This window comes from Strongylocentrotus purpuratus, unplaced genomic scaffold (assembly GCF_000002235.5).
Source record: "Strongylocentrotus purpuratus isolate Spur 01 unplaced genomic scaffold, Spur_5.0 spur5_scaffold_11, whole genome shotgun sequence".
In the NCBI taxonomy this organism is placed as follows: domain Eukaryota; kingdom Metazoa; phylum Echinodermata; class Echinoidea; order Camarodonta; family Strongylocentrotidae; genus Strongylocentrotus; species Strongylocentrotus purpuratus.
In genome coordinates this window covers 18,321,066-18,345,703 of record NW_022145596.1, presented here as the reverse complement: position 1 = coordinate 18,345,703, position 24,638 = coordinate 18,321,066, and the positions used below count along the sequence as shown (strand labels likewise).

Here is a 24,638-nt window from a genome sequence, read left to right as displayed (position 1 = left end):
CTCTCTGATTTATTTTTTGGCGGGGGGGGGAGGGGGGGGCAAGAGTCCTTCGCCCTTCCCCCGTTTTCCTCATTTCTTCTTCTTCCTCTTCTTTCTTTCCTTTTATCTTCTCTTTCCCTTTCCCTTTCCCTTCTCTCTCTCTCTCTGATTTATTTTTTGGCGGGGGGGGGGGGGGGGAGGGGGGGGGGCAAGAGTCCTTCGCCCTTCCCCCGTTTTCCTCTTTTCTTCTTCTTCCTCTTCTTTCTTTCCTTTATCTTCTCTTTCCCTTTCCCTTTCCCCTTCTCTCTCTCTCTCTCTGATTTATTTTTTGGCGGGGAGGGGGGGGGGGGGAGTGAGGAGGAGGCAAGAGCCCTTCGCCCCCCCCCGTTTCCCTCTTTTCTTCTTATTATTCTTTCTTTCCTTTTATCTTCTCTTTCCCTTTCCCTTTTTTCCTTCTCTCTGTCTCCCCAGCTAGGGCTGGTTTTGTTTACGAAGCGCCCGTCAGGAGAGTACACGATAGAGTACACGATAGAGTACACGATAAAATTGACGATATCGTGAACTTTATATCGTGAACTTTTCACGATAAAATTCACGATATCGTCAATTTCATCGTGAAAAGTTCACGATAAAGTTCACGATATCGTCAATTTCGTGAATTTCTTCGTGAAAAATATGCGATAAAATTGACGATATCGTGAATTTTATCGCATATTTTTCACGATTTAGTCTATTCGCGATGTCCCTTCAGGGCCACCATAATTTGCGAGGGGGGAGAAAGAAGAGGAAGAAAATGCATGCAAAAAGTACTTTTGCTCAGATTGCTTTATCGAACGAACTAGCCTATGTTCCCGGCGTGCCTTGAATGGACACATTTTCGCGGCTTTTTCTCTCTGCTCTCGTAGGGATTTCTTAGTGTTGTTATCTATTCTAGTCCTAATTCATACCTCAAGGGATCAATGATGCGACTGTGATCCACAGTACAAAGACCCATCCACAGACACCTCTACAATGTCGTAGTGAGGCGGATTCGCCTTTCTATGTGGTTCCATACTGTCTGCCGTTTGCGTCATTTTCATTCCGACAATGTTTAAAGATAAACTCCAGTTCTGGTTAAAAAAAAAAAAAAAATTCTCACAGAATCAAACGAAACTTACACTGAATGTTCAAGATTACAAATAAATGACATTTGCCAAACAATTTTGGAAGAAAATGTATACTGGCTGAGTAATGAGCATAGAAAGACAAGAAATCAAGGTAGTACTAGCCCCGACACCATATGTGTTGTCCCGTATATAGCTTTCTATGTACAGTGCTTGTTACTTTACCAAGACTCGGCCAAATTTATTCTGATTTTGATGACTCCAGAACCTTGCAGTGCACACCAATACATACATGCTACATGATCAACTGTTTCTGATCCATGCACACCTTTTCTTTCATAATGCAATCGCATTACCAGAACTGGAGTTTATCTTTAATTTTGTCAACATCTCAAAAACCTCATCACTATGCAATATCTAGCAATATCCGGTTACTATATGCCGTTGCTTTCCTCCTGCTTCCTCAGCAGTGCTACAAACTGGTCCTTTTTTTTTTTTTTTACATGTGTCTGGGGAGAAGTTGGCATTGTATCATATCTTAGATATCAATTGATTCTTGGAAAATCTCAAGGGTGAAATAGATAGCTTTGTCCTTGTCTTCGTTTCGGGAAAAATAAAATACTGAGGGTAGAGAACAATGTGAGCATGATTGGAAACTTTGGAGATTTTAAAAAGCTATCCCATCCCCCCCTCTCTCTCTCTCCCCCCCCCCCCCCCCCTCTCTCTCTTCTCCTCCTTCTCCTCTCTCTCTCTCTCTCTCTTTCCTCGTCCACCCCTCTTCATCTTCCCTTTTTGAGTAGGGTGGTTGTCAAATTATTGTTTTAAATTGTTCTTGCCAAGGTATGAATGTCCACCGAGAACACAATTTTTTTCTTAGTACCTCCTCAATATCAATTATTTGATAAACAAAGAAATAGGCCTATATATAATTACGGGAAGTTGGCGAAAAATATGAATAGGCCTAGGGCATAGACGATGTCCTGGCGGAGAACAGGGGCGATAGACATCAAGCAGAAATGAATTTTCTACCTCAGAAATTAATATAATAGATTTGATTAAATGAGATTTGTTAAAGACTATTGAGAGTGGTTCAGCAATAAAAGGGGCAGCGATTTTCAATAATCTTGGATGTAAGTCATCCAGACCAACAGCTTTGTTAACATCAATTTTCCCAAGTTCTCGTTTTACAAACTCCGAATCTATGCTTTGGAATTTAAACGTTGATCCAACCTTTGATAATGTATTCAAGGAATTAAAACTTTGTTGGTGAAGAGGAGAATGTCGTTTTCCAATACTAACATACAATTCATTGAATGACGTTGCAATTTCTACTTTATCTGAAGTCATATGAGTCCCTGTGTTAATATTCGGATTAACTGAAACCTTTTTCTTCGGGAGTAATTTTTTCAGGACTTTCCACGAATCTTGCAATTTGTTTGCACATTGTTGAAATTTGTTGCGAAAAAAGTCCCTTTTCAGATTTTTATTTAAGATATTTACTTTATTTCTGAGATATTTATATTTATTCCAAAGTTCATTGGTTTCCTGACCTGCTTCTGCTGATTTTTTAAGTTTGTCAAACTTTCTTTTATAATAGTCACGATCCCTAGATAGAGCCAGGTATTCAGTTGTAATCCAGAGAGACCCATTTAGTTTCTTTTTAACTGTAACATGGGGAGCATGTTTATCAGCTAATGCCTTGAATGCTTCACTGAATTTCTCCCAGCAATACTCTACGTCCTCTTCGGACGATAATAGATCATTCCATTGTATTTAAAGCCCCAGTCCCATATAAAGCCAGACCAGCACGGACGAGCACGGACCACTCCGGACCATCCCGGACCATGGTCTGGGGTGATCCGGGATGGTCCGGGATGTTTTGTTGAAAAAATCGCAATCGCCGACCGTCTCCCCGGACCCAACACGGTACCACTACGGACCGCCCCGGACGCGTTATTTTTTTATGCGGCACAGATTGGGGCATGGTGCGTGTTGGGCCTATGGGAAGTACGTTCTTTCCCTTCTGAATAGTGTCTGCACGTACGTGAGACTAGGCATGTTCGCTAGCGCATTAGCGCTGCGAAGAAGTTTGAATATCCCGGGAATATCCATCGCGAACTATGTGTTTAGATAACATTCCTCTTCGTTTAAGTTAATTAAGTTTTATTGACTAATTATTGTGATGTTCTTCTTATTGACGTGCTGCCTCCTCTTCAGATTTCCAATTGCATTTTAATTGTTGATGTAATGATTTTCCATACGGTAGTTGATTACATGTAACACTATTAAAAACAGACCTCTACTACTAGTACGCACACGACCACTATTAGTCTGTAAATCAAGACCCCTTTTAAAAAAAAAGCCCCAATCTGTGCCGCATAAAAAAATAACGCGCCCCGGACCGTCCGGGCATAGCCCCGGCAGCAGTACAGATCATTCCAGACCCAGCACGGAGCCGCCACGGACCGTCCCGGACAACCCCGGTGCCAACACGGTGCCAACACGGATGACACCCGACCATCCCGTTGCCAACACGGATCATCCCGGAACGCCCCGGTGCCAACACGTGTCGCCACCGTGCTGGGTCCGGGATCATCCGTAGGGGCGCCGGGGTGATCCGGGGTCAATAACTCACTTCCAGACTGCCACGGATCAACACGGACCGCCCCGGCGCCACTACGGATGACCCCGGACCCAGCACGGTGGCTACACGGATCACCCCGGATCAAACTATTGTCCCGGGCCGTCCCGGACCACCCCGGCAGTTTTTGACCGTCAAAAACATCCGGGGTCGACTCCCGGACCGCCCAGGACCATCCAGGACCATCCAGGACCATCCAGGACCACCCCGGTGCCAACACGGTGTCAACACGGACCGAATCCCGGATCACCCCGGATGGGGTCCGGGGTGGTCCGGGACGGTCCGGGACGTATATGGGACTGTAGCTTTACATAGGTCTTCGACAAAATCTTCGACGACAATATGCCTAAAGCTACAGTCCCATATACGTCCCGGACCGTCCCGGACCATCCCGGAACCCATCCGGGGTGATCCGGGATTCGGTCCGTGTTGACACCGTGTTGGCACCGGGGTGGTCCTGGATGGTCCTGGATGGTCCTGGATGGTCCTGGATGGTCCTGGGCGGTCCGGGAGTCGACCCCGGATGTTTTTGACGGTCAAAAACTGCCGGGGTGGTCCGGGACGGTCCGGGACAATAGTTTGATCCGGGGTGATCCGTGTAGCCACCGTGCTGGGTCCGGGGTCATCCGTAGTGGCGCCGGGGCGGTCCGTGTTGATCCGTGGCAGTCCGGGAGTGAGTTATTGACCGCCCAGGACCATCCAGGACCATCCAGGACCATCCAGGACCATCCAGGACCACCCCGGTGCCAACACGGTGTCAACACGGACCGAATCCCGGATCACCCCGGATGGGGTCCGGGATGGTCCGGGACGGTCCGGGACGTATATGGGACTGTAGCTTAAAGCATCACACTTTTTTGAACAAAACATCCCGGACCATCCCGGATCACCCCAGACCATGGTCTGGGATGGTCCGGAGTGGTCCGTGCTCGTCCGTGCTGGTCCGGCTTTATATGGGACTGGGGCTTTAACGATCTAAATGAAAAGATTTCGGGCTTAGCTTTTGGGGTATTATGTCCAAGGATCAAATAGACTAGGGAGTGGTCACTTAGTCCACTTGAAATTGTTCCAGATTGCTTTATATTGGATAACATTGAACTAGAAACACAAATAACGTCAATTAAAGTACTGCTGAAAGGAGTTATTCTTGTTGGTTCTCGGATAAGCTGAGTTAACAGAAAGGTGGAACAAAGTTCATGCATCTTATTTGAAAGGGGATATTTAGTCAGCATATTGGAGTTAAAGTCACCGAGGACTATAACATTATTTGTAAAAGAAATACTTGGTCTAGGTTTGATTCTAGGCTTTTAAAAAAGGATATACATGTAGGTTTGCGATATACGACACCTACAAAAAATGGTAATCGATTTCTAGCCCTCAATTCAAACCACATTATTTCCAAATCGTCTCTTTCAAGATCACGTCTTGTAACATATCCTATATTATTTCTTATGTAACACCCAACTCCTCCACCTCGACTACCTCTATCTCTTCTTTCGAAGATGTAACCTGGAATGTCTAACATGTTCGAAGTAAAGGAATCGTCAATCCAGGTATCAGACATTGTGAATAAATCAACTGAATTGTTACTTATAAAAATTTCAATTTCTTCTTTTTTATTTCGTAAACTTCTAACATTAAGATGGAATATTGACAATCCTTTATCATAAATACTATAATTTTGATCTACATTTTTAATTAGATTCGTGTCACGTTCTAAGTTTGACTCATTACCGGCGCAGGGTTCACGATCTACGTCTAACTCTTCATTAAAAAAGGGCAATTCTTGTAGGATACAAGTTGGACAATTCCAATTTTCAAAATGTTCTTTTCTATCATTGTATTGAGATAGAGATACACGGGCACACGTAATATGGGCCCAATTTTTACAGTTTGTACAGAGAAGAGCTCTCTGATTGCATTTTACTGGTTTCTTGCAACATACACACGCATACTTAATTGGCATGTTCACATTGAACAAACAGCCAATTATTTAACAGGTATTCAAAAGTCTAGAAACATAACAAATACAGTCCGGTGTTTTATTTTGACATTTTTGACAAACATTATGATAGCACTGTCACTCAAATTAACCCAATATCAAGGACTTGAATTAAAAAACAAAATATGTTTGTCAAGAAAACACCGGGCTGTATGTGTTGTGTTTCTGGACTTTTTAAATTCCTGTTAAATAATTGGCTGTTTGTTCAATGTGAACATGAACATTTAAGAAAAACATAGGCTCTCTCTCTTTTTTGCAACAAATAAGAAATAAGTTAATGAGCTTATCAACGACAAATATCGGATTTACACTGTCCCAAGTCATTGCGCATGCAATAAAACACCATAAATCCTTTGTCTGACTTTTACAGTGAGCGCCGTGAAAATCCCCTTCCTAGTAATTCTTGCATGATTTTTGTTTGTCCCTAATGCTACGGTCACAAAGGTTCGTACGAACGATAATTTCGTGCGAATCTCCCTGTTTTTCCATTGTCTTCCCGAATTTCCATTGTCTGAAAATCGTTCGTACGGCGTTCGTAGCAGTTCTTAATGGCATTTGTGACCGAGGCTTTAGGCCACTCACAAAGAAAGTCACACTATTCTTCTAATCCCATGAAATCCCAAATTCTCAAAAAGTAGAAATCCAGAGGCATAATTGTAGCCAATAAAAATTCCTTGGTCAATACAAAATTGACGGTCAATAATACAAACCCCTACAGGGGGGGGGGGGGGGGGTCATCAGGTTTTAACCAACACCCCCTTCCATTCTTCCTTGCTGTCAGTGTTTCCCATTACTTCACGTAAAATTGATTCGACAGACTGGTGAACTGATTTGAGAATATAGGATTTAGCGATCTCAGCTTATTAACATCCACAATTTTTTTTTCTCCTCATTTTTGTCAAAATTCTTCCAGCCCTTCACTAACTTGTTCCTCGGAGTTTGTCTACATTTATAATATTCTGCCGCTTCTTACAAAAGTTTGGCAGCTTGATAGCATACCGTCTGAACAGGTCTTCCCATGACACCAAAGAAAAATGAAGAAGAAAAAAAAAAAGAAGATACACTGACTTTGTAATAAAAACTGAAACAAATAAGCGGAAAGGGAATCTGATATTGAGATTTGGCAGAATATGTCTTGTCGCTTGTGTATCCATTCAAGCCCTGCAAGAAACATGATAAAAGCGAATACTAGAACTTGCCCCCCCCCCCCAAAAAAAAAAAAAAAAACAACAACAACAAAAAACAAAAACAAAAACAAAAAACATATCAGCTTTGCATTTGAATGGAAATCCCTCAAATGAACTGGTTTATAATGACATCGAATACAAGGAGAATGACACAGCAGCAAGGAACTTACCACCGACCGTGCAGACCTCTTGTGTTTTTTTAAAGCTCTTTTGGATGGAATTAAGATGCAGACTGATACGTATTAAAAAATGACCCACATCCATTGAACCCCTTCTGTCAGACTGCTTTCCGATGGAAGCGAAAACGTGATGAAACGTGACTACTCAACCTTCCCTCACAATACATGTCTCCATTACGTCTTATCAATTATTCAGCATGTCTTATCTTTTCATTCGATCTATTAAATTGCATTCCACTTTTTGCGTAAAACTACCCTTGTAAGAATTTATCGCAAGTAAATGAGAGCTTCTTGTGTTCCCGGTGGAGACATTTTCTGGAGGTATATGAGGTAATTAATTCGAGGAATACGGACAAATTCTGTCTTCTCTTCTTTCAATTTCGTAGAGTATTTATGGGCTGCTACCAGCGCTCAAAATACACGGGGGCGGTGGGCGATTCGCCCCCGTGAGCTACAAAATCGCCCCCGTCAGGTTGCTCACGGGCGCGATTGCAAAATTAAAAATCGCCCCGGTGGAATTATAAAATAAAGATAATCTTTTCTGTTATAACTTTAAAGGGAAAGTCCACCCCCAAAACAAGTTTGTTTCGATAGAGGCAGAATAATAAGAAAATCAGGTGAATGAAAGTTTGAGCAAATTCTGAATGAAAATAAGAAAGTTATGAATTATTGAAGTTGTGATCAATCAAATACAAATTGGCAACTCTGTGACTTATTATACGAGCTCTCCTTCATTTGCTTTGTGCATAATATTCGCTGGAGGCGATCGGGCAAGGGCAGAAACATGGTCGTGGCTTGGAGAAGTTTTTCGTTGTCAGCAAATAATGAACCTCGACCAGTAAATCAATATTAGGGACTTTTAGATTTGCACGATGAGAACGTGGACTGCAACGTGTGACCTCCTTTTAAGGCACTGCCAGTGCTTAAAAGGACGTCACATGTGATTGCCAGTGCCTTAAAAGGACGTAACACGTCCACGTCCACGTCCACGCAAATCTAAAAGTCCCTTTTGAGGAGAAGAGGAAGACCAAAATGTCGTGGAATCAGGGGCGGCGATTTCTGTTAATGACCGGGGGGACGAAATGCGAATTTTTTTTTACGAGGAAGTAATGCGAGGGAGCGTAGCGACCGAGCGAGATTTTTTTTGCAATTTTATTAGTCTAAACGCTGCACTCTTGGGCCTTCCTGAGCCTAAAAGTGTGTTGCAGTCATTATTCAGTATATGCTATACAATTTGTTTTGCACTTTTTCAAATTCCAGGGGGGGGGGGAATTGAGGGGGGACGTGTCCCCCCATGCCCCCTTGGGCTGCCAAGTGAAAATGTGATATTAAAGCGGGGGGGGGGATTCTGGAGAGGAGGACTACTAATCTATTTTATTTTTTTCAGGGGGCGGGGGGAAGTGAAGCGCCGTTTTAGCATGACTTTCTTTTTAACTTTTACTTTCACCTATCTCAGATAACCCTAAGTTTTTGGTTGCTGCTTTATATGTTGTTGATAATGCATGATTAAAATAAAGAGAGAGAGAGAGAGAGAGAGAACCACCATCATTTTGCAATGGTTCAGGGTTCGTGTAATGTACATTTGAAACCATTTCTTAGCGTCTCAATCCTAAAAAAATAGCAAAACTATTTTTGAGGAAAAGCATTATACTGAATTGAATAAAGAATAATAGCTTTATATTGGATAATACTAATACGGGCTAAAGACAATGTTGTATTTGTATAGAGGTATTCCAAAATGACATTCTGATAATCAACATTTGTTCTGGTATCATATGTATATACGCATAATACAACTGATCTTTATGATTTCTTAACGTGACATAGCTTCTTCTCCCTCTGCAAACAAAACAGAAAACAAGGTTATTTAATAAAAGGACCATGCGACAAATAATCATTGTGATTCAAATTGATGCAAGGATTTTTTTGAATATGCAATGCTTTTCACCAGAATCTTCTTTGTAAAAACGACCTTTACAAATCTCAGCCATGCAATTCTGCCACCGTGCTGTAAGATCACTTTGAGATTAGGAGAAGTGTATTATGTAATGGGTATTTTAAATTGAATGGAACGTCTCAACTCAGTAAGCATGGCTGAGATTTGTAAAAGTTGTTTTTACAAAAATGATTCGGGTGAATAATAGTGCTTATTCCAACAAATATTCGCATCAATTTGAATCACAATCATTATTTGTCGCTTAATCCCTTTTAATGACCATGTTTTCTTTTTCGTTTGCAAGGGGGAAAGAAGATATGTCACGTTAAAGACATCATAAAGATCAGTGTTGTATGCGTATATATTATATACACAGGCCAGTAACAGCTATGTAGCTTGTAAATTTGTAAGAGGGAAAATGCTGATTGAAATGATAATGATGAAATAGCAAATAATTGAGGAGTATCATAGGTACCAATTCAATGGATATTTGTATAAGAAAGAGCCCCCGTCAGTAATAAAAGAGCCCCCTGAGAAGGCTCACGGGGGCTCTTTTTTCGGGGGAAGAGCCCCCTGTGGACAAAAAATTAATTTGAGCCCTGGCTGCTACATGCATGTATATTGTTTTTACAATTAACACGCTTACTTTTCCATCCAAGCCGGCGTAATCAGAGACGCGTGGCTACCCTGGCATAATATAATGAATACAATAATGTAACAGAATCATGATTAAGTTCTTTACGCACCAAATATATTTATTACGCTATGATTACTTCATACATGTTTGTTTTTTCTTCTAAGTTTGTTAATTTTCCTTGTATTTTTATTAATCGAACTATAACTCTATTATTTCTGTATACACCACTTAAACAATATAGTACATGATGTTCGAGTCGATGTTCCAAGTGCCATCTTACGTATCGCTTCTAAATATAGAACAAGTTTGTTGTATTTTTTCAAATGTATGTTTGTCCTGCTGTTTGTTTATTTTCCATGTAAAATTACGTATAATTTTCATGTGTATTATTTTTCCGCCTTGAATTGATCTTTATATTCAGGTATTAGTCTAGCCTTGAATGTTTCTTTGATATAACAAATTACATGCAATTAGTTGTTAAGAATTAAGAATTCCCCTCGTGCCATTATACTTCAACCTTTTAATTGGAAAATGTCTGCCGAGTAGTAAGCACGGGTTGAGTTGGCTCTTACAAATTCAGGAATTCATAACACAGAATGATGATATGCAAACGACCGTACCTAAGTTATGACTTTTGACATGATATAAATGTGAACATCATGAGCAACAGGCAATGGGCGTTGTGGCGTGCGCCTGTAATCCAGTTAAATATGAAAGATACAAACTGATTCAGCAGAGGACGCAGGTTCGAATCTGAGTCACGTCTTTTCGGATGGTGACGTTTAAAGGTCGGTCTCCAGACGTAAATAATCATATTTGATTGATACACGTCTGTAAAAACCCAATACACACTCGCAATAGGTACTATGATCTACGATCCCAGAAACGGGGTAATTACAGCCCCAAATTGGAAAATCATCCAAAACCGATGCCAATGCCGATTAGAAACAAGGTGTAGTATAGGAGCACCGCCGTACCGGACTTGGGGCTAATGTCCAGACGAATGTGAACAGCACCCCGGCTGACTCACCACTGAAACTGCGAAGTATAGAGCTAAGCTGAATACGGACCAAAATCAAATCACTTCACAGGAAAAGAAACCCTACTTTCGCCTCAATTACTCTTATCATTTGCATTTAAAAAAAAAACACATGCAAGTTTCCTTATTCATTCACCAACATGCAGCTAATTAGAGAAAACTGTTAGTTATGATTGTTCATTCATTCAATTCAATGTATTTATTCGTCCAATGTCATTGAACATTGATATTTCGTTTGCTCACATGTAAAATAAAGCTCAGACAGAAATATCATACAAAAACATGGATCATTTTGGTGATGAAAAAATAATAGTCATACATAATAATATTCACGTTTTGTTATGGCTTCTTTATATTCCCTAAGTTTCGTAATTTAACTGTCTTCATGCAGACTTACAAATTCGTTACCACTACACACATAAAAACTTACGTTTTAAAACTGAGTTGAAGTATATCGGAATGAATCTGATAAATTGAAAATATAAATACTGTATTATATGGGCAAATGATTACCGCGGTATTCACTAAATATTAGTTTTACTCATCCCCTGACGAAACATAATATTTAAGGAAAAAGCAGAACCGTTGGGTATTGACAAAACTCATTATATTTCCATATATTACAAGGAGTATGTATTTTCAACTTATTCTCACTAAAATTGTATACAAAAGTTTGAGGAAATATAAACAAATTGTCACTGAAGTACGAGTGATCTTGAAATATCATGCCTAAAACATAATTATGTGTATAGACCCTATGCGAAGGAAATATGAAGTGAGAGAACGCAACCATTGTAATCTAATTTCATATTTCTCTCGCATGTTTATTTCACAATAGTTGCCAATGCTATTATTTGTTAATGTTATTTTTCTTACACTTATATATATATATGTATCTGCAATACTTAAATTCTTCGTAATTTAAATGCCCGTCTACTTAGGCATAGAAAACATCGTTGTGGCGTGCGCCTGTAATCCAGCTAACAGTGGAAGTTACAAACTGATTCAGCCGAGGACGCAGGTTCGAAACTGAGTCACGTCTTTCGGATGGTGACGTTAAAGGTCGGTCCCAGACGTAAATAATCATATCTGATTGATACACGTCTGTAAAAACCCAATTACACACACACACACACACATTCTGTGCATGGGCGTAAATCCTTGGGTAATGCCTATTGTTCAGGGGGGATGATCTATTCATTATTCTGAATTAATGTCTGAATTCGTCCAACGCACGTACTAGCTTTTTCCAATGTTGTGATTCCATTATTCAGTGGATACACACATTCACCACATTTAAGCATAATAATATTCAAACTATGTTTCGCTAATTTATGAATTCCTCTTAATGTTTCCAAGAAATGAATACCCACTAAATTTAATCTCAAATGTACAGTCTATAGTTTTAAAAACACACTATTCAAAAGCTGAGACCCACAAACATCGAGCAATCAGAACGAATAACTGCATTATACAGGTACACTGCAAAAACCAGAGTGTTAAAATTAACACCAAGGGTGTTCAATTTAACACTTTCTTGGTATCTATATCGGACAACTCCTCTGGTGTTACTTAAGACCATTTTCTGGAATTAGATAATTTCAATTCCATTTTTGGTGTTAATATTTGACAACTCCTACTGGTGTAGATTAACACCAATATCTGGAATCATAACAAATTAAATTCCATTTTTGGTTTTTTTTTTATGGGTTTCTAATGGTCCCACATTCCATATTTCCTATTATCTGCCATTATCGATCAGGGTAGAAGAACCAGTGGTAAACTGATAATTCACAATCGATCTTGGAAACTGTCCACCGATAGGTATATTCTAATCTCCATTGCATTAACTTCATCACATAGATCATTTGAAGTATATTTAAGATAAACATTTAAGTGATACAGGCTGATACACGAATATTAATAAACATGCATGTCGTTTCTTGGTTAGTAATCATAATATAATCAATATATTATTGCTAAAACGTTAATGTAATTGTAACAAGGTCGGACAAATAATCTATTGGTCAATAATTGCCAAAGGAAAATACAAATCACAAAATTGATGTGCATTGTCATAATTTGCTTAACAAATCATGAAAAATATATTTTTCTGAGAACACGTGTAAAGTAATCATTAATCGCGCGTACACTTTGTGAAAACTTATTCGACCAATCAACCGCCTTAAAGGAAATCACGTGATGATACTTTCAACACCGAGCATAAAACTACACCATGTTATTTAACACCCAGTAATTATTAATGCATGCTTAAATCTGACCGGTGTTAAAAAATAACACCACTGAGACTATAATCAACACTAATGGTGTCAAACAAATTCAATACCGTACTGGTGTAAGAATTTCTACACCCTGGTTTTTACAGTGTACCAGCCTAGCGTATAGTGTTACGTCGATCATGTAATACTCGTTTGAGTACTACACTGTATGACCAGGCAGTGGACCATTTTCATGATGAATTCAGCTTTATACACATTTTCCTATTGGCGAAGTGTTACGAATAGCATGAATAGGGCTATATTCGTACTGTTGCGGGTAGATTTCTCACATTGGTTGTTGCTAGGACACGCAAACATTATGCATCTAACCTTCAATTACGTTCGAACTGTCATTTGTTCGATTGTCGTTAATGTAACTAAACTATTACAATTTTTATAATATTGTTTCTTGATGTAATATCCTCCATTTCGTTATGTTGCTTGTTTTCTTATACATTCGATCATGTAAAAATCATAAATTCACTTAAGAAAAGAAAAATACGGCTCCCTGCGCTAACGGTGAACTAACATAATTCGACAAATTCTGAATTTGTCGGTTCATATATTATTCTATATTAAATGCCGGAGCATACAATATTTGTATAATATTCATTAGTTATATTATAAAAAGTACAGGGCAATACGCCCGTCCTATGAGTTACATGCCTGTCCCCCCTAATGTTCCTTAATACAAAGGTTCATTAATCCGAAGATTTTTTTTAATTTCGAAGGTTCACAATTTCTAAAAAATAAAATAGGGGTTATTATAATTCATCAATTCTAAATTATGAAAATTAAATGCGATTTTATACATTATTCCCGGAATTATGTACCCTACTTCATTATCAGATTACTAGCCCTCGGAATACTGAAGGCTAAATTTCGGCTTTAGTTTATGAACGTTTAAATAAAAGAACTTTCGGAATAACGAACCTTTGAATGTACATGTACATGTACGAATGCCCCCCTCTCCCATCTCATTATGTTGCCACGAAGGTCAACATGTCAAAGAAAAACATACATTTGATCTAAGATCTTGGCAGTTCCTCTGAATCTGCCACTGATAATGAGTAGTATTCGTTCGTTCGTGTCTCCTTAGATCAAGATTAATGTCTTGATCTTCGGAGTAGTCAGTGCTTGAACCGGCCGCGTGTCAGACACGTTGCCCCGGGGTGCGAGATGTGACTCTTAATTGTAGCGTGCCCCCATTTAAAACAATTATACAATAACAATTAACATCACCTCAACAATTATTAGACTAATGTACCGAGTTATTCGCATTGATGATGAACGCGCTCTGAATTGCATCCCAAACTGTCTTCATTTTAGCACTCGATAATTGTATCATGAAGTAGTCATTGTGAGGAACTAGCAAATTCGGTGTTGCCGTTTTGACAGGGTGTCGTTCTCGATACCAGGGTAACTTATCTGTTATGGATATCCTAGCTTTCTGGAGCAGAGCACCCATGTAGACATCCTCCCACGGTACAGGAGGGGGTATTTCCTTGGAAGCTTGGAAAACCCGAGGTACGACGTCCCTTGAAATGATGTACCCATACCCCTGCGGGTATGTCGGGTACCTGGCCTGAGGGTACAATGTCTTTGGAGTGTAGAACTTCTTTAAGTAGCCATTTGGGTCTCTGAAGGGAATGGCATTGTACGTTGCCTCACCTAGTACGAATCCCGAGTGATGTTTTGGGTATGCCTTTGACAGATCTTCGACGAGGGTCAGGATGTCAAACATGATATCATCGTCCGTCAGCATCACGAAGTGACTGTTACCGCAGAATGTCATGGCCCATTTGATTCCCATGATGACCTTGATGGTAAGGTTGTGGTAAGAGTCTTCGAAGTCTTCTTGGATGATGTCCCCATTGGTCTCAGCCTCCTTGACGATATCCGTTTGGTGCACTTCACCATGTGCTTGGAATCCAAGGAGGAACAAGATCCTAGCGGACACGTTGTACTTTATGGCTCCCTGCATGTAGGTATTCCTGATGGCATCCCTCAGTTCGGCGTTACCAGGTGCTGATTTCACCAGGACAAGCAATGTCAAGTTCCCGGAAATATCCACCACCAGGCCATTGGAGTTGCACTTATCCTTGGGATTAATTAGATAGTGATACATGTGGTAATCAATCTTAGACTCCCAATGTGTACGTTCTAGCCAACTTCTAGTGTCCTCATTCTGCGTAGTGTTCTGAGGTGAGCGGTCTAAAGACCGCATGTATTTTGTGAGATTAGTAGATAAACTCATTTTGTCAGTTGGTAATGTCCCATTCCGAGTCAAGCCTTTTGGAATTTGACTGGTCTGACGACCACCGATGAGATAGTAACATAACGCTACCAAACAGATCAACACGATAACGACACTTTTTCTTTTAAGGGCCCGGTATACAAGAGCCATGATAAATGCAGGTTACTGCAAGGTAGAAGTTAGCCTATCCGATATGCGTCGGGCGTTACAAGTATACTAATCGCGTTTATATGGAGAGTGACATCGGCGCGGGCGTCAGCCCGAGCGCCTATCATCACTGGTGCATGCGAAAAGTTTTATTTTCTTTTATGTACCATGTTTCGTTCGTAGAAAATTCAAAGACATTAAGAACAGTGGCACATTTCTCACTGAATATATTGTTGAAGACATGAGTTTTTCGATCAGTATGCTTATCATCAATGGGTGAATGTCTTATGACAACAATTGCAAGTTGTTTTGTTTATTTAAAAGAAGAAGAAAAAAAAATTCATGATAGTAAGTTAAAGTGTATGCCTATTAGATTTAGATACTGACATATATCAAAGTAAAGAGGAATTCGGTATTTTCTTAATATTCGAATGGTGCAATAGGTTACATTCTTGATTGCATGTCTTGCTCTTTACCATTGGGCCAAACTTGATGTTTGGACATAAAGTGGATGCCTTTCAATCTTAAATTCCAAAAGCGATACACGCCTGATCTTTTTCTAGACAACACTCAAGGTCTTTTTTTAGTATTGCCACGTGCATACTTGTGGTACTATACCTTTGAATAAATTGTTAAACCAAATTGAACTTTTCCTAAGAACACATCTTGGCTATCATTGTAATTGTGCATTATAATTCTGACACTGTCCTGTGTGGCAAGAGTTTAGAGTTATAATGTTCACATGTTTTCCTTTTGAAATGTTTTGTTGTTGCACAAGTGGGTTAAGGTTGACGAAGGTCACGATGATCAGACGAAGGGCGTGTCAATTGACACGGCGAGGTCTTTATAGTATTGCCACATGCATACTACCTTTGAATGAGTTGTTGAACCAAATTGATTTTTTTCCCCTTTTTTTTCTTCTCTTCCAGTCACATAGTGAACTTATCGTATGACAAAGAGTATTACGATTTAAAACGTGCTGTGTCTATCTGCAGAAAGGTGTTTGAATGTTAACAATATTATTACTATAGGTGGTAGTCCCTTGACAGATATTATGCCTTCTTAATATAGACATTTCAATTCAATTTTCAATTTTATTTTTTCTCATTTCCAGCAAAAGAATACAGTATTTATAGAAATATCATTACAATAAATAATCAAAGTAGTAACCATGCAATACAAAATATGAATTTAACAGAATTACATATTTGAATATCAAGAAATATTGCTGCTTAAAATAATTTATTAATGTTAAGCTGGAAACGGAGAGGTCCACTGTGAAGCGATGCTTGTAAATCGTGGACCCCTCGGTCCACGATAGTTCGACGAATTAACTACAATACTGAACCTTCGAATAGGAGCACATTTTCTGTTGTATCGTTGAAAAGTATAGAAACATTTATATTGGTAAAAAAAAGAAATATCATACGCCTATTATCAAATGGAGGTCATCTTTAACAAAACTTAAAAGTCGACCTGACTCGTACTTTCAAATCAGACAATGGAGCTGTTGGTTTTTTTTTTTTCGGTTTTTTTTCCTGTTTTCTTTCTTCTTCTGTATATATACATATATATATATATATATATATATATATATATATATATATATATAATGATAATAATAATAATAAAAACGTTACTTATAAAGCGCTTACCACCGAAGTCTCTAAGCGCTATATATATATATTGATAGCATAACTTTGTTTATAAAGGTCGAGTAGAAGCTGTGACAATAAGTTGTTTTTATGCCATTAATTCGGATACTGACTGGTTAAAGAAAAGAGGAAAGGGTATGTTGGACATTGGTGGGTATTTGCTTTGATTATTTTATTTCAAGGAAGAGGGGGTGAATTGTGGGCAGTCTTTGCTTGGGAAGGTCTTGCAAAGCTACTACTCGGGAAATAAATACTTTCTTGAGTAGTTTTTCTTTTAATTGTAAGGTTTGGTTTTTTTGTTGTGTTTTTTTTTTGGGGGGGGGGATTTTTTTGTTTTTTGTTTATTGATTGTAATGTTGTATGTGTATGTATATTATGTTTGGGTATGCTGTTGTGTTTGTGTTGGTGGGGTTACTCTCATTTTTGGCGGGAATCGCAGTCTCTTAGGTAAATGTGTAAATTGTTCTCGTATCAAGAGGTATCACTTGAAAAAGATATATTACTTTGCTTCGCCGTCCTCCGCTAAATATTCAATGTTCAAATTTGATTACGAAAAGGGCAGAAATATTTTTAAAAATCAATGGATAATATAAGTACATCTTTTGTATGTAACTTCCTTTCTCTAAACGTTAAGGGAATTCGAGAAAAATTAAAGAGACAGAAAATATTGATGTGGTGTAAAGATAAACGGTCGGATATAGTGTTTTTACAGGAAACGTATAGCACCAAGGAAGTAGAAAACGAATGGAAGGCACTATGGAATGGTAGTTCGTATTTTAGTCATGGGACAAGCCTTAGTAAAGGGGTTCTTATTTTATTCTAAACTAGATATTCAAGTCATTCATGCAATTGCAGATGATAACGGTAGGTTTATTATAATGGAGTGCATTATACAAGGGTTAAGGCTTACAATAGCCAATGTATATTTCCCAGTTCGTTCGAAGGAATTAGAACATATTAATTTTTTACTCGAGTTTGAAAAAACCCTTACAACGGTTAATGGAAAAAATAATCAGCTAATAGTAGGAGGTGATTTCAACACGATCAGCAATTTTAACCTGGATTACATGGGAACTGGTAAACGAAAGGTTCTCTCAAAATTTGGTAGACTCTTTGAAAATTTTGTGGATAGATTAAATTTGATAGATATTTGGAGAGTGCGAAATGGAATGAAAAAGCAATTTACGTATAGACAAATCAATCCTTTTATGCAAAGTCGACTTGATTATTGGTTTGTATCCGAAAAACTAGATGAAATAATATCAAAATGCAATATAATATCATCTATAGCTCCTGATCATTCAGCTGTACAACTAAACTTTTTTAATTTACCTTCGAATGATATAAAATTCAAGGGATCTTATTGGAAATTTAATAATAGTTTATGTAAAGATGAAGAATTCATCGTGTTAATGAAAACCGCAATCATTGAACTGAAAGAGGACTATAAAACAGAAATAGAAAGTAAAAGAGTTTTATGGGATTTTTTTAAAAATGAAAATAAACAGTTTTATCAGAAAATATTCGAAAGAAAAAGCAAAGCTCAGAAAGGAAAAAAATTGGGAATCTAGAAATAGAAATACTCTCCCTTGAAGACGATCTTTTGAAAGCAGTAGATAATGAGAAGTTTGCATCTTTAGAACTGAAACGAAGAGAATTAAAAGCATGCTATGATTATATTAATGAAGGACTTAAAATTCGTTCTAGAGCACCGTACTATGAAAGAGGAGAAACAAATACTAATTACTTTACCCAATTAATGGAATCAAATAAGAGAAAAACAGTAATCAGAAAACTAATGATAAATGAAGAGAAAATAAGTTTTGATCAGAGAGATATAATTAAAGAAATACACAAGTTTTATAGCAAACTATATGCGCATTCCACGGTAGATTCCAATTCTAGTGATGCTTTTTTCATAGATCTACCCAAACTTAATCCAGACTCTAAGGATATTTGTGAAGGAAAAGTTACAGAGAGGGAATGTATGGCAGTTTTGAAAGAAATGAAATTTAACAAAACACCAGGTAACGATGGTTTAAGTGTTGAATTTTATTCATTATTTTTGCTGGTAATAGGAGACGTAGTGGTCGATGCTTTGAATGAATCCTGTTGTAGGGGGAACTCTCCCACTCACAAAAACAGGCAGTAATTACTTTAATTCATAAAGAAGGCAAAGATCCGTTACAAATTAAAAACTACAGACCCATTTCCTTACTTAATGTGGACTACAAGATTTTAACCAAAGTTCTTTCAACAAGAATTAAAAAAGTATTACCAGAAGTTATTTGGATTGATCAGGTGGGATATCTAAAGGGAAGAAATATAGGTGAAGCTATTCGGTTAATTGACGACATGATCTTTCATACAACTCAAAATAAAATACCTGCTTATTTGTTAGCGATAGATCTGCTTTTTACCTGTGAAAAGGTAGCAAATATTTGGAAGGACTGCGGTGACCTTTTTGCTTTATCAGCGTTAAAAAATCTACACTGGCAAGAAATTCATATCGGGATAAAAAGATTATATTATATATATATTATATATATATATATATATATATATATATATATATATATATATATATATATATATATATAGTTCTCCTATGCAAACTTCCTCTGTGAAATGCATACTAAATTCGTTTTCGAGGGTTGGCAATGAAAAAAGATAAACAGTAGAAACAGACCATGAATAAAGAAATAAACAGCTTGTTCGATTTGTTTTGACGCATTATCTTTAAAAACCCGGACAGCTTTATCTTTTTTTTCCTTAAAAAATAACTTCTATAATCACTCTGAGATTGAATTAAATACCAAAACGAATTGCATTATGCAACGTCTAGACATAAAGGTTGAATCTCCACTTTATTTTTCTTATTCTTCTTTTATATTTCGAAGCGTTGCATGGGATCTTAATCCTGTTTTTTCTACATACATTAATGCCCCCATTTAATCATACTTTGAATCTGGTCACGCTTCGAAAAGTTCGTGGCCTAGCATTTTGCTTCTGTTGATGATCAGATAGAGAAAGCACCCTTTATAGAACAGGGAGAGTGTGAACAAAGCACGAAGTAGGAGCAGTGCAATTTAAATATCAAGGGATGGATTAGTGTTTATTTCTAAAATGAAATGAAAGGGCTATTTTATTTTCAAGAGTCCTTTCACTTCATTGAAGAAATAATCTCTCTTTATATCTTAGAGAAGTCAAATTAACTCGATAGCATCCTCGGGCTCCGCCCCGGAACCCCCGGTGGGGGCTCTCCTAGGCCTCTAAAGCTGTGCCATATTGTACGGATCCATCAGAAAGCATAGTTCTCCTGTGCAAACTTCCTCTGTGAAATGCATACTAAATTCGTTTTCGAGGGTTGGCAATGAAAATAGATAAACAGTAGAAACAGACCATGAATAAAGAAATAAACAGCTTGCTCGATTTGTGTTGACGCATTATTTTTAAAAACCCGGACAGCTTTATCTTTATTTTCCTTAAAAATAACTTCTATAATCACTCTGAGATTGAATTAAATACCAAAGCGAATTGCATTATGCAACGTCTAGACATAAAGGTTGAATCTCCACTTTATTTTTCTTATTCTTCTTTTAAATTTCGAAGCGTTGCATGGGATCTTAATCCTGTTTTTTCTACATACATTAATGCCCTCATTTAATCATACTTTGTATCTGGTCACGCTTCGAAAAGTTCGTGGCCTAGCATTTTGCTTCTGTTGATGATCAGATAGAGAAAGCACCCTTTATAGAACAGGGAGAGTGTGAACAAAGCACGAAGTAGGAGCAGTGCAATTTAAATATCAAGGGATGGATTAGTGTTTATTACTAAAATGAAATGAAAGGGCTATTTTATTTTCAAGAGTCCTTTCACTTCATTGAAGAAATAATCTCTCTTTATATCTTAGAGAAGTCAAATTAACTCGATAGCATCCTCGGGCGAGAGGGTCTTGACCCCAAACCGCCAACAAAAAATGAAGAGAGAGAGAGAGAGAGAGAGAGAGAGAGAGAGAGAGAGAGAGAGATAGAGAGTCAGAGAGAGAGAGAAGGTAAAGCGGAGAGTAAGGGAAAGGAGGAAGAGGAAGAAGAAAAGAAAAGGGAAAAAGAAGGAGATCGGGGGTGAAAGGCCTTCGCCACCCCCACCCCCCCCCCCCCTCAGCAAAAGAGAGATAGAGAGAGAAAGAGAGAGAAAGAAGGAAGGAAAAATAAGGGAAAGGGAAAGAAGAGACAAAGGGAAAGGAAGAAGAAAAGAAAAGGGGAAAGAAGGAGATCGGGGGGCCGCCGAAAGGGCTTTGCCTCCCAGGCTGTTGCACCCCCCCCCCCAAGCAAAAAGAAAGAGAGAAGGAAGAGAAGGGAAAGAAACAAGGGAAAAGAGGAGATAAAGGGAAAGAAAGAAAAGAAGGGGGATATCAGTTGCATTTTTCCTGCCAACAAGTTGGGGATGGGGGGGGGGCAAATGGCCCTTGCCCCCCCTTCTACAGCAAACTTAAAAGAGAGAGAAAGGAAGAGAAGGGAAAGGGAAAGAAAAGAAAGGTACGGGAGATCAATTGTGATTTTTCCCACCAACGCGGTGTGGATCGGGGGCGAAAGGCCTTCGCCTGTTCTCCCCTGGCAAACAGAAAGAGAGAGAGAGAGAGAAGGAAGGGAAAGAAGGGAAAGGGAAAGAAGAGAGAAGAGGAAAGGAAAAAGAAAAGAAAAAGGGGAAAAGAAGGAGATCGGGGGGCCGGAAGGGCCTTGCCGCCCATGCTGTTGCCTCACCCCCCCCCCCCGCAAAACAAGAGAGAAGGAAGGAAAGGGTAAGAAACAAAAGAAGAAAAAGAAAAGAAAGGATATCAGTTGCAATTTTTCTGCAAACAAGATGTGGATCGCGGAGAAAGGCCTTTGTCTCTGCCCCCCTCCCCGACCACCCCACCACCTCCCCGCCATAAAAAGAGAGAAAGAAGGGAAAGGGAAAGAGGAGAGCTAAAATGGAACACAAAAGAGGAAGAAGAAAAGAAAAGGGAGAAAAGAAGCAGAGATCAGTTGCGATTAATCCCAACAAAATCGTGTGGATCGGGGGAGGGGGCGAAAGGCCCTGCCTCCCTCAGCAAACTTAAATGTGAGAGAGAGAGAGAGAGAGAGAGAGAGAGAGAGAGAAGTAAGGGAAGGGAAAGGGGGAAAAAAGAGGAAGAAGAAAGGTAGGGGAGATCATTTGCAATTTGTCCCGATTTGTACCCCTTAGCAAAGAGAGAGAGAGAAGGAAGGAAAAGAAGGGAAAGGAAAGAAGAGAAAAGGAAAAAGAAAAGAAAAAGGCGAAAAGAAGGAGATTAGGGGGCTGGAAGGGCCTTGCCGCCCATGCTGTTGCCCCCCCCCCCCCTTCGCGCAAAACAAGAGAGAAGGAAGGAAAGGGAAAGAAACAAATGAGGAAAAGAAAAGAAGGAATATCAGTTGCAATTTTTCTGCAAACAAGATGTGGATCGCGGAGAAAGGCCTTTGCCTCTGCCCCCTCCCCGACCACCCCACCCCCTCCCCGCCAAAAAAAAAGAGAGAAAGAAGGGAAAGGGAAAGAGGAGAGCTGAAATGGAACACAAAACAGGAAGAAGAAAAGAAAAAGGTGAAAAGAAGCAGAGATCAGTTGCGATTAATCCCACCAAAATCGCGTGGATCGGGGGAGGGGGCGAAGGGCCCCTGCCACCCTCAGCAAACTTAAATGAGAGAGAGAGAGAGAGAGAGAGAGAGAGAGAGAGAGAGAGGGAGGGGGGAGGGAGGGAGAAGTAAGGGGGTGAAATGGAAAAAAGGAGAGAAAGGGACAGAAAACAAAGAGGAAGAAAAGAAAAGGAATAAGGGAAGATCAGTTGAGATTTTCATTAGTTCTTCTATCATCATTTTACAATTATCATTGTACAAATGTATTTACATATTCATTTATTTATTACTGTTTGATACCAAAAATATGAATATAAACTCATAACCAGGGCTCAAATTAATTGTTTGTCCACGGGGGCTCTTCCCCCCCCCCAAAAAAAAAGAGCCCCCGTGAGCCTTCTCACGGGGGCTCTTTTATTACTGACGGCGGCTCTTTTTTATACAAATATCCATTGAATTATTAGTACCTATGATACTCCTCAATTATTTGCTATTTCATCATTATCATTTCAATCAGCATTTTCCCTCTTACAAATTTAAAAAGCTACATAGCTGTTACTGGCCTGTGTATATAATATATACGCATACAACACTGATCTTTATGATGTCTTTAACGTGACATATCTTCTTCTCCCCTTGCAAACGAAAAAGAAAACAAGGTCATTAAAAGGGATTAAGCGACAAATAATGATTGTGATTCAAATTGATGCGAATATTTGTTTGAATAAGCACTGCTATTCACCCAAATCTTCTTTGTAAAAACAACTTTTACAAATCTAAGCCATGCTTACTGAGTTGAGACGTTCCAAAAGCATTGCTTATTCAAAAAAAATCCTTGCATCAATTTGAATCACGATGATTATTTGTCGCATGGTCCTTTTATTAAATAACCTTGTTTTCTGTTTCGTTTGCAGAGGGAGAAGAAGCTATGTCACGTTAAGAAATCATAAAGATCAGTTGTATTATGCGTATATACATATGATACCAGAACAAATGTTGATTATCAGAATGTCATTTTGGAATACCTCTATACAAATACCACATTGTCTTTAGCCCGTATCAGTATTAGTATGATCCAATATAAAGCTATTATTCTTTATTGAATTCAGTATAATGCTTTTCCTCAAAAATAGTTTTGCTATTTTTTTAGGGTTGAGACGCTAAGAAATGGTTTCAAATGTACATTACACGAACCATTGCAAAATGATGGTGGTTCTCTCTCTCTCTCTCTCTCTCTCTCTCTCTCTCTCTCTCTCTCTCTCTCTCTCTCTATTTTAATCATGCATTATCAACTACATATGAAGCAGCAACCAAAAACTTAGGGTTATCTGAGATAGGTGAAAGTAAGAGTTAAAAAGAAAGTCATGCTAAAACGGCGCTTCGCCCCCTGAAAAAAATAAAATAGATTAGTAGTCCTCCTCTCCAGCATCCCCCTCCCCCCTCCGCTTTAATATCACATTTTCACTTGGCAGCCCAAGGGGGCCGGAGGGGGGGGGGGGGGGGGGGGGGGGGGGGGGGGGGGGGGGGGGGAGGAGGAGGGGTTAAACCCCCTAACCCCCCCCCCCCCGTAGATCTGCCCATGTTACCATATCATTCCACGACATTTTGGTCTTCCTCTTCTCCTCAAAAGGGACTTTTTGATTTGCGTGGATGTGGACGTGTTACGTCCTTTTAAGGCACTGGCAGTCACATGTGACGTCCGTTTAAGCACTGGCAGTGCCTTAAAAGGAGGTCACACGTTGCAGTCCACGTTCTCATCGTGCAAATCTAAAAGTCCCTAATATTGATTTACTGGTCGAGGTTCATTATTTGCTGACAACGAAAAACTTCTACAGGCCATGACCATGTTTCTGCCCTTGCGCGATCGCCTCCAGCTCCAGCAGACATGGCGCGGCAGCATGCACACGCACCGCTACTAACGGCGCATTAAGGCCTATAACCACTGCTGACGGCAGCACTACACTGCG

At 39.1% G+C, this 24,638-nt stretch overlaps 1 protein-coding gene across 1 annotated transcript; it reads right to left on the bottom strand.

Annotated features, from left to right (window-relative positions):
• Nucleotides 1-14,168: 14,168 nt before the first annotated feature.
• Nucleotides 14,169-15,563, bottom strand: LOC105440333 (beta-1,3-galactosyltransferase 5-like). The gene has a single exon (XM_011670339.2). The coding sequence runs from the start codon at nucleotides 15,387-15,389 to the stop codon at nucleotides 14,241-14,243; it is 1,149 nt and encodes a 382-aa protein (XP_011668641.2). The 5' UTR covers nucleotides 15,390-15,563; the 3' UTR covers nucleotides 14,169-14,240.
• Nucleotides 15,564-24,638: the final 9,075 nt, after the last annotated feature.